The 14865-nt window shown below is 43.2% G+C and overlaps 1 protein-coding gene across 1 annotated transcript in view; it reads right to left on the reverse strand.

Moving 5' to 3' along the window:
• LOC126457022 (lactosylceramide 4-alpha-galactosyltransferase-like) overlaps window positions 1-14865 on the reverse strand; it is a 121256-nt gene that overhangs the window by 36741 nt on the left and 69650 nt on the right. The window contains exon 2 of the mRNA XM_050092995.1: window positions 6286-6604. Within this exon, the coding sequence (XP_049948952.1) occupies window positions 6286-6585 (300 nt within the window). The 5' untranslated portion in view covers window positions 6586-6604. The remainder of the gene's footprint in view (window positions 1-6285; window positions 6605-14865) is intronic.

Below are 14865 nucleotides of genomic sequence, written 5' to 3' on the forward strand. Positions count from 1 at the left end.
AAGCAGTAAAGGAAACAAAATAAAAATTCGGAGTAGGTATTAAAGTCCATGGAGAAGAAATAAAAACGTTGAGGTTCGCCGATGACATTGTAATTCTGTCAGAGACTGAAAAGGACTTGGAAGAGCAGTTGAACGGAATGGACAGTGTCTTGAAAGGAGGATATAAGATGAACATCAACAAAAGCAAAACGAGGATAATGGAACGTAGTCGAATTAAGTCGGGTGATACTGAGGGAATTAGATTAGGAAATGAGACACTTAAAGTAGTAAAGGAGTTGTGCTATTTGGGGATCAAAATAACTGATGATGGTCGAAGTAGAGAGGATATAAAATGTAGACTGGCAATGGCAAGGAAAGCGTTTCTGAAGAAGAGAAATTTGTTAACATCGAGTATAGATTTAAGTGTCAGGAAGTCGTTTCTGAAAGTATTTGTATGGAGTGTAGCCATGTATGGAAGTGAAACATGGACGATAACAAGTTTGGACAAGAAGAGAATAGAAGCTTTCGAAATGTGGTGTTACAGAAGAATGCTGAAGGTTAGATGGGTAGATCACATAACTAATGAGGAGATATTGAATAGGATTGGGGAGAAGAGGAGGTTGTGGCACAACTTGACAAAAAGAAGGGACCGGTTGGTAGGACATGTTCTGAGGCATCAAGGGATCACAAATTTAGCATTGGAGGGCAGCGTGGAGGGTAAAAATCGTAGAGGAAGACCAAGAGATGAATACAGTAAGCAGATTCAGTAAGTACGTGGAGATGAAGAAGCTTGCACAGGATAGAGTAGCATGGAGAGCTGCATCAAACGAGTCTCAGGACTGAAGACAGCAACAACAACAGGCACATATCTTTCAAATGTTGATTTAGGTACGTTGAAGTGCTTAGATGCTTTTAAAAATTCCATTTGGGAAGATGAAACGGCTGAAACTGCCATTTTCATCGCTTTTACGTTCCATTGCTGTCTATCGGTCTTGTTCATGTACGTTAGCACCATCTGGAACAGCAAGGCTCTGGCTCTGAGCACTATGGGACTTAACATCTGTGGTCATCAGTCCCCTAGAACTTAGAACTACTTAAACCTAACTAACCTAAGGACATCACACACATCCATGCCCGAGGCAGGATTCGAGCCTGCGACCGTAGCGGTCGCGCGGCTCCAGACTGTAGCGCCTAGAACCGCTCGGCCACTTCGGCCGGCAACAGCAAGGGGGAAAGAAAAAAGAATACAGTTTGCTTTCTACTTGCACCAAAATACTATGGGGTAGAACGGGACACTATCTCATTCTGCCCCGTCCCGTTCCTCCCCAAGAACACTTTTGAAGTTAACAACTTTTATGGAGTGTAATAACTGACGTATTTAAACGCATTAAATAACTAAAGTATAACAAATGCCATTCACTTTAAGGGAATGGGTCATTTTAGGGTATACAATTAACAATTAACAGCTTATCTGGCGTTGAAATTCACCAAACGTTAGAACAACGCAACCGGTAACGTGACGGACAACAAACTCACGTATATCTTGCACTTCAGACTAAATAAAAATGACTGCCCTAACTTCCGTTCCATTCGGAGAAATAGTTACATGCACATACAACAGGTTGCAGCACTGTGTAGTCTAGAAAAGAGCAATTTCCCATTGTGCCTCGCTATCCCGTTCTGCCCCGAGTTCCCCTATGTGTGAGTGGGAGTCGAACCTTCGCTTCATACACGTTCGTTTCCTAACGACCGAACGCTAACCACCTGACCACCATAAGCCGGAACGTCCGGCAACTACACACAGATACATCAGTAACGTAACAGATGCGTAAAATTTCTCTTACAATTTTCTTTGAATTGCCAGAGTAGTGCATCTTACTGCATGCATATTATGTTGTTTTAATGGCCTACTAAAAGTGTACAAAATTAGAAGTAAATTTGTGATCCTAACGCGCCGTGGCCTTCCATTGTTAGTGGTACAAAACTGAGTCAAATTTATAAAAAAACTTTGCAATATGGGGCTACTTAACAGTGTGACGTTGAAGCCCTGGGCGCATGCACTTTTTCGGTTGGGAAGAGTGTCATAAAATCGTTGTATCCTATTCTGAGGTAAACTGGCCCACAACTGTAACTAGTCTCTTGATATCCTAAGCACCGGCGCTAGGAAGGCGTTGACGTCTCACCTGGACCTAGAAATACTATACTGCGGACAAATCCGTGGACCCCCGTGGGGGGTTGGGGGAGGGCACGGAAGTAACATTATGCTCGTAGAGACACGTGCCATGTGGGATCAGCGTTATCCCGTTGAAAAGTGCCACCACAACGCAGTTGCGTGAGAGATAACATATTTGGATCGAGGATGTCCGTAACGTAGCGTGGCTTCAGCGTTCCCCTCAATCACTACCAGCCGTGACCTGAGGTCAAACCCGATGGATCCACAGACTATGGCACTGGAAGAATGGGTACTCTCTCCACGTCGCTTTCATTTAGGGTGGTACAGAAACGCGGTTCATCACTGAAAACAATACGACGCCTTCCGTCAGTAGTTCTTGCTTCCCGGTCACGGAAATACTTGAAAAGCAGCCGTTTGCGTTGTGGTGTTGACGGCAGCCTCTTCGTGGGCCGACAACTGCATAAGCCGGTTTCTGTTTGTCTTTGACCAATGGTGCGGGATTAAGAAGTATGTTGCGAGGATCCTTTACTTGTTGCCGCTTACAGATGTGAAGGGGTTACGAAGTGCTTGTTGCACAGCCCTGCGATCCTTCACGGTGGTGATGAGACGTGATCGACTTCCGCCTTGGCGCCCAGTGAACTTGCCCTCACGTTCCCATACAGTCCAACATCGGACTACTGTGACATCCGAATGCCCCACAAATTTGGATACTACTGATTCGAGCAGCTGGCCAAATGGAGATCAACAATGAGGCTCCTCTCAAACTCTCTGAAGTGCATATAACGCTATTTTACATGAGTACACGGTATTTCATTTCCTTCACGAAGATCGCTCAACATCTGAAACTCTTCACTCCCCGTATGTAGTAATCAGGCCTAGTAAGAATACCAAACAACGCTCAATTCACTGTATGGCGTTCTACCTGACGCAAAGAGCGGCAACTATTTACGTAGCCGTCCATAATATCTACACGAACGAAGTTACACTGGCATTCGGCAATATCTTCTGAGTGCTAAACTTTTTTGTCAGGCAGTGTAAAAAGAGACCCACTGATGATAATAAATAAGGGTCGAAACAAAGAATAGACTGTGTTTTCCAGCAAGAATGTTTTTTTTTAAAAAATACGAATTTAATTGCGAACACCAAATAAAATGTCAACAGTGAACCTTTCTTTCGCCCGTGCCTCACAGTTTCTGTATCGTTGTGCGAAGTCACACTCGCGGGCGCGAACTAAATCCACGACCTCTTGCCAAGATGGGCGTTAGAGAAAAATGACTCGTCGTATTGCTCTGAGGATTTAATTCTAAACGTTTACATTGTCAAACCCAGATTAATTGTCTGCGCGTGTAAAATCAGTTTAAATAATGGTTGCCAACCTCACTTTGACCGCAAAGTCAATAATTAATGTCCTGTAGGAATCTAGTTACAATGAGAAAGATTTCCGATATCCGACCATTAGAGTGGAATACGTACACCGCCTCCAAAGTCCTGCTAACAACAACCCCCAGATTTTCTTCACAAAAATAAAACATGAATGCAGTTCAAAGTCAGCGGCGAAAGGGTTACACAATACATCACACAAAAATATCCGTACTAACGAACGTAATTTATTGCTTTCAATGGAAACCTCACTAAGTTCGTCTCATTCAGAAAAGCTCAAAACATGCAGCTATATTCTCCCCACCACAAGTTAGTTTGAGGACTTTGCCTACTGATCGCTAGCACCCTCGATAAAAAAGCAACACTCTCCCACCAAAGCCGTAAAACCGGTGAGCACTCCACGTCCACGCACTGGAAACGCCCTTACCAGTGCTCTCAACTATCAGCAGAGGAAGAAATACCACATGGATCACAAAGTCCTCAATATGGAAATTAGTACTACTTTCGGAACAGCACGTCCACTCCGGTGCGTCCACCACTTTTACACACAAGATGGCAGCTGATGAACTAACTAGATATCGCGAGCTTCCATAGTGCACCAGTTTTAGGCCTTCGAGCCATTCAGAATCAGGAGAAGAATGCCGGCATTTTCATTGGTCATTTCCCAACCCCCTAATGGAGCTTCTGTAAAGTACTACCTTCTGGCAGGACAATTAAGAGTGCCTCAGCAACGGAAGTTAGAAAACATAGATCGCCATGGGAAAATTACTCATCCTTAAAAATAGTGACCAATTTAGCGGGTCGGGAAAAGACGAGCACCCTCTTCCCCAAAAAGCCGGGACTTGGACTTTGCAACTGCAGCGGCAAACAAATGGGCACCCAGGAAATGTCGTTGCTACAAGGGCTTTCAGTTCCAGCAAGAAAAATTCTCATATTTACGATGGGTACGAGAAAGTTTCAGACCACTCTCGTATATCCGGGTCTCATTCGCCGCTGCTCCACTGCGTGTAAATGTGCGAGGAGTACAAATTATTCGACAGATAATGTTTAAGGTAGAAGGAGGGGGCCAAAACTTCCAGAATTCTCTTTGAACAAGAGGCAGATCGGCATGATGTTGTCTTTGAGTCAACAAGCCACCTATTTTTGATCACTGTAGTTTGCTCCGAGTGTGACTGCTGGGAGGTAAGGGCATACTCGTTCGATGAATATGATGGTCAGTCAGATGGAAATCGAGCACTCTTCACATTGGAACTATGAAATGGTTTTGTTCAAAAGTAATCACCACAAGTGTTAAGACGTTTTTCTCGCTGTGGGATGAGATGATCCGTTATTGTTTCATAGAAAGCGATCGACCGCTGATGGCCCACAACCGCACTCGTTGTTGCACTTCCTCGTTCGTCTGAGAGCAAGGTCTACGCATGTGTTTCTTCAGGTCGCCAACGAAGTGAAAACGACAGCGTGAAACATCCGGGCTGCACGGAGGACGTTTCAGTGTTTCCCAACCAAATCGCTGAAGTGTAGCCTTCGTCCGATTGGCAAAGTGTGGGCGTGCGTTATCGTGCCTCAGGATGATTCCACCCGACGGCAAACGACAAAGTTATCAGTGGAGACATCCCACATCTCCCCCGCCACAGATATCCAAAGCTGTTCACACAAGGTCGGATAAGGTCACTTGCCTTCTGCTTCTATTGAAGGGGCCCTCAACTCGTCTAGTTCCTCGGGAGTGGAAGAACCAAAATCAGTGCGCAGTGCTATGAAGACACTTTGCAGAAACTGCAACGCGCCATGAAGTCAAAACGCCCAGGAATGTTGTCGAATGGAATCATCCCATTACATGATAACATCCGCCCCCCCGCCCCCCTCCCCTTGCCACTGCAAATCGGACGAATGATACGTTTCAGCGATTTTCTTAAGAAACACTACAACATCCTCCATGTTGCCCAGGTCTTCCACCGTCTGATTTTCACATCTTTGGCATTCTGAAGAAAGGCATGCGTGGAGGTCGTTTACAGACGGATAAGGAAGTGCAAGAGTGGCTGTGGTTGTGCAGCCGTCAGAGGCCGACAGCTTTCTCTGAAACAGGAACTGATCGTTTCGTCTCCCATTGGGATACATGTCTTAAAGCGTATGGTGATCTGTTTTGAATTGAACCAATCCATGGTCTCGTTGTGCCTGTTATTTGGTTTTCATTTGACTGCCCTCTCTACCAAATTCCAATCGAAACTTGTGGATTCCTGAAGTGGTCATCTCGGTTTTACACTGTATGTGCACAGTAGTATTTGAAAACTAGCAGAAATCCCACAAACGCAATGACTCCAGTTATAGGTTCGCAAATAAAGTTTCGTTTTTCATTACTTGGTCATACAACTCGTACGTTTCCACGGAAAGAAATCTGTGGTTTACGGAAACACACCAAAGATGCACAGTAATTTACGTGCGCTGTAATAGAATAACTTATTGACTTGAGTAACATCAGGGACAATCTGTTCATAGCTTAAAATGCTTCATATTCTCATATCAGTACAAGAACTAATATTATTTACGAGCATAGTTGTATCATCAGCAATAATGACAATATGTGAATTTTCGCTGCTGTCGAATAAGACTGGACTGGCAAACTGAGTGAGAATATTACCAGTGCAATTCTCTCTCAGAAGTGTAGTAAGCTTACTGTTATCAACGGCAAGATACTGTACTATCAGATATGGTCATCTGCAAAGGAGACATCCTCACTTAGAAATGAAGGTACTTACCTCAATGGCGCATGTTGTCTCTATGAAGAATATATTGGCAGCCCCTCGCTGCGGTACGGTGCGTCGGTCGTATGGCCACAATTTGTGCTTAGGAAAACTAGCAACCGACCAAGTAACGAGGATCGCAGCACACAGAAGCGCTATCACATATGTTTTACGTGTATATCGACACCTGATGGTTGGTGACATGGGCTGCCACTCAAGCAATGGCACCTGCAGATGGTAGCCCTGTGGGGCATAGGTGTCTCGACCATCTGTCATCCGGACTTCTGCACTCGTCAGCGATACAACTAACAGCATATACGGTTGTCCGCGGTACCTGTGGAAAGTGAGAAACAAAAGCGGTATTACTAAGAATCAGACCGTAGTTACGAAGGATCTGTAGGGTGGACATATAATCACCCTTAGGATATATCTCTGCACAGCAACTACACAGCTCACAGCATTATTTGACATAACAATTAGTAGCACAGAGAACTGGATCGTAGGAAAAGGATAAAGATTCTCAAGTACCACAGTAAAGAAAATTCTGCAATAACTGTTCGTGATGTGAAATCTGTTGAAGCTGATAGCTGGAAAAAAATTCTGCTTGTAGCATGATGAGAGATTTTTAGACACCGGCAACAACTTGTAACTCAAGAGAGAAACCAAACGCTTAGTGTCACATCATAACAGATTAAACAATTATTTAAAAAAACACTGTAATTAACGACTTACTGTGTTAGTATCTTGAGAATGCATTCCATACTGTTGATGTTAAACTACTCTGGAAGCCATGGAATTAAATATATTTTTCTTCACTATGTTCCTCAAACAACTGAAGCACGATTCAGGCGTTACACCACGTAGGTATAGAAGACGTAAACATCAACAGTGGGGCAGTCCATAGCTTTCATGATCCACTGACCAACAGCGACACTTTCCCCTGGCATATTGCTGTTTTCACGCAATATATGAAATATAGGGCTCAGTTTTAGGAAGACATTTCGGAGAATGTACGTTCAGAGCGCAGCATTGAATGGTAGTGATTAAGGACTCTGGGAAAACCGGACTAGAAGCTAATAGAACCGTTTGAGATGTGTTGCTGTAGAAGTATGTTGAAAATTGGGTGGAGTGATAAGATAAGAACGGAAAGGCTCTCCTTCAAATCGATAACGAGTGAAACTTGTGGAAAACGTTGACAAGAAGAGACACATAGATAAGACAAGTGTTAAAACGTCAGGAAATAACTTCCATGGAACTAGAGGGGGCTGCAGAGGATAAAAACTGTATAAGAGGGAGACTGAAATACATTCAACAAATAACTGGTGACGTAGGGTGCAAATGCTACTCTACATCTACATCTAAATCTACATACATACTCCGCAATCCACCATACGGTGCGTGGCGGAGGGTACCTCGCACCACAACTAGCATCTTCTCTCCCTGTTCCACTCCCAAACAGAACGAGGGAAAAATGACTGCCTATATGCCTCTGTACGAGCCCTAATTTCTCTTATCTTATCTTTGTGGTCTTTCCGCGAAGTATAAGTTGGCGTCAGTAACATTGTACTGCAGTCAGCCTCAAATGCTGGTTCTCTAAATTTCCTCAGTAGCGATTCACGAAAAGAACGCCTCCTTTCCTCTAGAGACTCCTACCCGAGTTCCTGAAGCATTTTCGTAACACTCGCGTGATGATCAAACCTACCAGTAACAAATCTAGCAGCCCGCCTCTGAATTGCTTCTATATCCTCCCTCAATCCGACCTGGTAGGGATCCCAAACGCTCGAGCAGTACTCAAGAATAGGTCGTATTAGTGTTTTATAAGCGGTCTCCTTTACAGATGAACCACATCTTCCCAAAATTCTACCAATGAACCGCAGACGACTATCCGCCTTCCCCACAACTGCCATTACATGCTTGTCCCACTTCATATCGCTCTGCAATGTTACGCCCAAATATTTAATCGACGTGACTGTGTCAAGCGCTACACTACTAATGGAGTATTCAAACATTACGGGATTCTTTTTCCTATTCATCTGCATTAATTTACATTTATCTATATTTAGAATTAGCTGCCATTCTTTACACCAATCACAAATCCTGCCCAAGTCGTCTTGTATCCTCCTACAGTCACTCAACGACGACACCTTCCCGTACACCACAGCATCATCAGCAAACAGCCGCACATTGCTATCCACCCTATCCAAAAGATCATTTATGTAGATAGAAAACAACAGCGGACCTACCACACTTCCCTGGGACACTCCAGATGATACCCTCACCTCCGATGAACACTCACCATCGAGGACAACGTACTGGGTTCTATTACTTAAGAAGTCTTCGAGCCACTCACATATTTCGGAACAAATCCCATATGCTCGTACCTTTGTTAAGAGTCTGTAGTGGGACACCAAGTCAAAAGCTTTCCGGAAGTCAAGGAATATGGCATCCGTCTGATACCCTTCATCCATGGTTCGCAAGATATCATGTGAAAAAAGGGCGAGTTGCGTTTCGCAGGAGCGATGCTTTCTAAAGCCGTGCTTATGCATGGACAGCAACTTCTCTGTCTCAAGGAAATTCATTATATTCGAACTGAGAATATGTTCGAGAATCCTGCAACAAACTGATGTTAAGGATATTGGTCTGTAATTTTGAGGATCCGTCCTTCTACCGTTCGTATATACAGGCGTCACATGCTCTTTTTTCCAGTCGCTCGGAACTTTCCGTTGGGCAAGAGATTCGCGATAAATGCTAGCTAAGTAAGGAGAAGAGCTTAACACAAGAGAAGAATTCGCGGTGGGCCGCACCAAATTAGAAAGAACACTAATGAAAAAAAAGGCCTCCTCGTTGGTAGTCCTCTCCCAGAGACTCGAATGGAGTACTGGTCCGGAAAATTTCGCGACTGGAGAGATCATCATGAAGCTTTTACAAAATAGTTCAAATGGCTCTAAGCACTATGGGACTTAACATCTGAGGTCCCCTAGACTTAGAACTACTTGAACCTAACTAACCTAAAGACATCACACACAGCCATGCCCGAGGCGGGATTCGAACCGGCGACCGTAGCAGCAGCGCGGTTCCATACTGAAGCGCCTAGAACCGCTCGGCCACAGCAGCCGTCGAAGCTTTTAAAATTGCAGGTCCTGTGTCACGTTTTGTGTCTTTAATGCAGTCGTGATCATTGCGTTGACATTAACTCATGGCAGCTTTTTGTTTCTTATGGGACTACTTCATAGCTGCGCGGGATTAGCCGAGCGGTCTAGTGCGCTGCAGTCGTGGACTGTGCGGCTGGTCCCGGCGGAGGTTCGAGTCCTCCCTCGGGCATGGGTGTGTGTGTGTTTGTCCTTAAGTTAATTTAGGTTAAGTAATGTGTAAGCTTAGGGACTGATGACCTTAGCAGTTAAGTCCCATAAGTTTTCACACACATTTGAACATTTTTGACTACTTCATATGTTTTTATGCTCATGGGTTACGCACTTGTGACATAATGGCTATTTTGTTCTTGACTTTTTGGTAAGAAGACGTAGCAAGGAAGAGAGTTCGGGGCTTCTATTTTACATATGAACTCGCGGACAATCTAGACCTCAAGTATGTTGACAGATGAGACGCGAACGAAATATACATTCTCTCGAATGCTTAATTAGTATTAATGAGAAACTTTTGTAAGAGACTTAAATTACTACTTGGTTCGTCATGTTCTAGAACGGCTGAGCCAACTTACATACTAAAGAGGTTGTTATGATGCGACTGAACGCTCAGTGCAGCGTTAGAGAAAAAGAATAAGTTGATGCTCTTGTGAAGGTAGTAGTTTGTGAGACTATTGCGCCGCTTATATTTGCGTGTGTAAGAACGCATGGATGTGAATATTGTAAAATTCTCAATAACTACAAAATGTTCGAAATATAATTGTAAACATTCCTGTAATCCAATAAGTACATCAATACCTTTATGTAACAGAATTGTCCAGCGAATAAATCCGCCAGCGATTAATGTCTTACGTTTATGACAACCAGATGCAGTTTTGGCAGTGATCTAATGTTACTGCACTCCATAGGGGTGACCGCTAATGTTATGTGCTCTGCTTAATGTGAGAAGAAAACAGTTCAGTATGCAGAACAAGTGTTTCCAGATGTCTGCTGCTTGGTCAAAAGTGAGCCGGTTCTTTTAGAACAGGTTTCATTGAAAATTATTACGAGACTAAATTCTAATGGCCGAAGATATCGGCGAAGGACGGGGTGAGCAGCAGATATTTTAACGCGATGAGTACAGTTCTGAATCACGGTGTGGGTAAGGTATTTGTGAAAGAACGTTGTTGAAGGGACAAGTGCTGTGATTGTTTTACGTTGTGAACAACAAAGTCAACATTTTGCTGACAGGGTTCTTAGTCTTGTAGTTAGTGTGCAGTAAACTTACTGAGCAAGACGGTGTTTTAGTGACGCTACCCGTTCTGCAGTCCCTCGTAGAACTACTTTGTTACGTTCGACTCTTCTTACTGACTGACTATGGTTTCAACATAGTAATTGGCCGATTTCAATAGGACTGCTGGTGTAGGACTGGTGAAAATCCGCTCCACCTTTATCAAGTTTAAAGCAGTTTTGAAGGTTAACGGTAGGTAGCTTCCTTATGAATTGTACGTCACCTGGAAGACCAATTTTTCTACAAATTTGTAACTGGAAAATGAGTGTGATCGTTTTCCTCACGACAGTCTCCACCGTGGACTACTATTTCAAATTCTGAATGAGTGGTTGGGAAGGGAGTGAGACAGGGTTGTAGCCTCTCCCCAATGTTATTCAATCTGTATATTGAGCAAGCAGTAAAGGAAACACAAGAAAAATTAGGAGTAGGTATTAAAATCGAGGGAGAAGAAATAAAAACTTTGAGGTTCGCCGATGACATTGTAATTCTGTCAGAGACAGCAAAGGACTTGGAAGAGCAGTTGAACGGAATGGACGGTGTCTTGAAAGGAGGATATAAGATGAACATCAACGAAAGTAAAACGAGGATAATGGAATGTAGTCGAATTAAGTCGGGTGATACTGAGGGAATTAGATTAGGAAATGAGACACTTAAAGTAGTAAAGGAGTTTTGCTATTTGGGGATCAAAATAACTGATGATGGTCGAAGTAGAGAGGATATAAAATTGTAGACTGGCAATGTCAAGGAAAGCGTTTCTGAAGAAGAAAAATTTGTTAACATCGAGTATAGATTTAAGTGTCAGGAAGTCGTTTCTGAAAGTATTTGTATGGTGTGTAGCCATGTATGGAAGTGAAACATGGACAATAAATAGTTTGGACAAGAAGAAAATAGAAGCTTTCGAAATGTGGTGCTACAGAAGAATGTTGAAGATTAGGTGGGTAGATCACGTAACTAATGAGGAGGTATTGAATAGGATTGGGGAGAAGAGAAGTTTGTGGCACAACTTGACTAGAAGAAGGGATCAGTTGGTAGGACATGTCCTGAGGCATCAAGAGATCCCAAATTTAGCATTGGAGAGCAGCGTGGAGGGTAAAAATCGTAGAGCGAGACCAAGAGATGAATACACTAAGCAGATTCAGAAGCATGTAGGTTACAGTAGGTACTGGGAGATGAAGGAGCTTGCACAGGATAGATTAGCATGGAGAGCTGCATCAAACCAGTCCCAGGACTGAAGACCACAACAACAACAACAACAGATTAGTAGTTATGTCCATTGTACCAGACTTTTTTGTATGTCTGTCTGCGCGATACAAATTTTGCACTTGATTTTAAACTAACGTCCTTATAAACTAGAGAATTGAAATTTTGAGAACAGCTTGGAACTAGAAGACAATGCAATATTAATTCGCTTTCTTGTCTGATGTGTGACGGAAGTAGGGCTGACATCCGTCCCGATTGATCGGGACCGACACCGTAACGGACCTTCTTGTCCCGACATCCCGACAAGACACTTTTTCTCGATTTTGCAAAATACTGGTACGAGCTTGGCTCACGCACTGAAGTAAGTATTTGATTTCTATTCCCGCACACAATGTCACTTTGGAAACAATATTTTCGCTGATGTCGGCCCCATAGACCGATGAAAGAATTCGACTGTTGCCAGGGAATGTGGAATCAATCATACAGTGCCAGTTTAACTACAAGCTGACTTGCATGGAGTTTTATATAAAAAGGAAAAAAGACTTGCTGAAAAAGGTGAAATCTTCCTAAATACAGGGTGTTACAAAAAGGTACGGCCAAACTTTCAGGAAACATTCCTCACACTCAAATAAAGAAAAGATGTTACGTGGACATGTGTCCGGAAACGCTTAATTTCCATGTTAGAGCTCATTTCAGTTTCGTCAGTATGTACTGTACTTCGTCGATTCACCGCCAATTGGCCCAATTGAAGGAAGGTAATGTTGACTTCGGTGCTTGTGTTGACATGCGACTCATTGCTCTACAGTACTAGCATCAAGCACACCAGTACGTAGCATCAACAAGTTAGTGTTCATCACGAACGTGGTTTAGCAGTCAGTGCAATGTTTACAAATGCGGAGTTGGCAGATGCCCATTTGATGTATGGATTAGCACGGGGCATGCACGATGGAGCTCCTGCACATTTCACTCGAAGTGTTCGTACGCTTCTGAACAACAGATTCGGTGACCGATGGGTCGGTAGAGGCGGACCAATTCCATGGCCTCCACGCTCTCCTGACCTCAACCCTCTTGACTTTCATTTATGGGTGCATTTGAAAGCTCTTGTCTACGCAACCCCGGTACCAAATGTAGAGACTCTTCGTGCTCGTATTGTGGACGGCTGTGATACAATACGCCATTCTCCAGGGCTGCATCAGCGCATCAGGGATTCCATGCGACGGAGGGTGGATGCATGTATCCTCGCTAACGGAGGACATTTTGAACATTTCCTGTAACAAAGTGTTTGAAGTTATGCTGGTACGTTCTGTTGCTGTGTGTTTCCATTCCATGATTAATGTGATTTGAAGAGAAGTAATAAAATAAGCTCTAACATGGAAAGTAAGCGTTTCCGGACACATGTCCACATAACATATTTTCTTTCTTTGTGTGTGAGGAATGTTTCCTGAAAGTTTGGCCGTACCTTTTTGTAACACCCTGTATATGGCGTGCCAATACTTCTGCCGCAACAAGTCCCATGTAATTGTGTTCTAAACATAAAGTAATTTCATTAAATAAATTTTTACTTCATTTCTATACCCTCATCTCAGTGCCCCGACGAGGTCCCAGCTAGATACGGCAATCCTAGACGGAAGGTACTTTATTGGTACTTATCATTTTCCGCTGAGCTTACACATTTCACACGTGCAGTATAGCTCAGACCTGAATTACAATGCAATATTAACTCCCTTTTTTGTCTGGTGTGTGGCGGAGGGTATTTTGTGTACCACTGCCATTTCCCCCTTTTCCTGTTACAATCGAAAACGGTTCGCGAGAAGAATGATTGCTGGAAAGCCAACGTGTGACGTCGAATCTCTCTAATTTTTACCTTCCCTCTCCTTTTGGCAGATAACAGTAACCGCAAGCAATATATTGGTTGAGTCAAATGAACATAAACCAAATAAACCACTTGTCTCTGTTGCAATCTCATCAAAATTTGTGAAATTGATTGAAAAATTTCACACACACAAGAATAGGAAGCACAAAATAATTATTTAAATGCAAAGAAATTTTAATATACCACTTTTTTAAATCGTAACAAAAAGTATTAAAAACTTGCTCCTAGCCCCATACAGATTCTTACCACATACAGATAGTCCTGAAAATTTTCGACTGTGAATTTTTAATAACTAAGAAAATGCTTGTCCGATTTATAACGAAAAATGTTACTTAACCTAATGACATGCTGCTCCCTGTCCCCTCTTACATTCCTCCCTCTCCTCCAAGCAGCGAACTCTCGAGCTGATGGGTTTTGGGGTCAACCCCCGAATGTTTGATTTGTTAAAATAGTGCTACTGAGCTACTGAAATAATACCAGTCTGTCTAAATCAGTGTTATGACGGGCTGGTAGCGCAACTGGACCAGCAATAATGCAGGTTGTGGGCAGGTTGTGGGCATAAATATCGTTTGCTTTCCACGAAATTTGGGATTCAGGATGGTGGGGTTGTCTCTCTCTCACTCTCTCACTCTCTCACTCTCTCTCTCTCTCTCTCTCTCTCTCTCTCTCTCTCTCTCTCACTCTCTCTCTCTCTCTCTCTCTCTCTCACACACACACACACACGCACACACACACACATGAGCGCGCACGCACGCACACGCGCGAGAGCACACACATACCCAAACTGTCTGTTAACGAACACACAAGAATACACACAGAACATTATCCGACACCTTTGCTAATGGGCTACCCTCTGATGAATATACGTGTGCGCTAACTGACAGCTCATGAAATGCGGAAAAATACTGCTGTTAATGACTAGGCTGTAAGTTTCACCACTCCATATCATAAGCATCTGTAGAAATGTGTTCTGCATGTATGTAGTATAAGGGTCATATGACCTTTCAAGTTATAACAATACATAAATGTTCCAGTTGTTGTGATACGGCTTGGGATCCCAGGCTTGATTTGTAAATAAGAACAGGGATAGATCGTGATAAATTGTATTT

This window comes from Schistocerca serialis, chromosome 2 (genome assembly GCF_023864345.2).
Source record: "Schistocerca serialis cubense isolate TAMUIC-IGC-003099 chromosome 2, iqSchSeri2.2, whole genome shotgun sequence".
Classification (NCBI taxonomy): Eukaryota; Metazoa; Arthropoda; class Insecta; order Orthoptera; family Acrididae; genus Schistocerca; species Schistocerca serialis.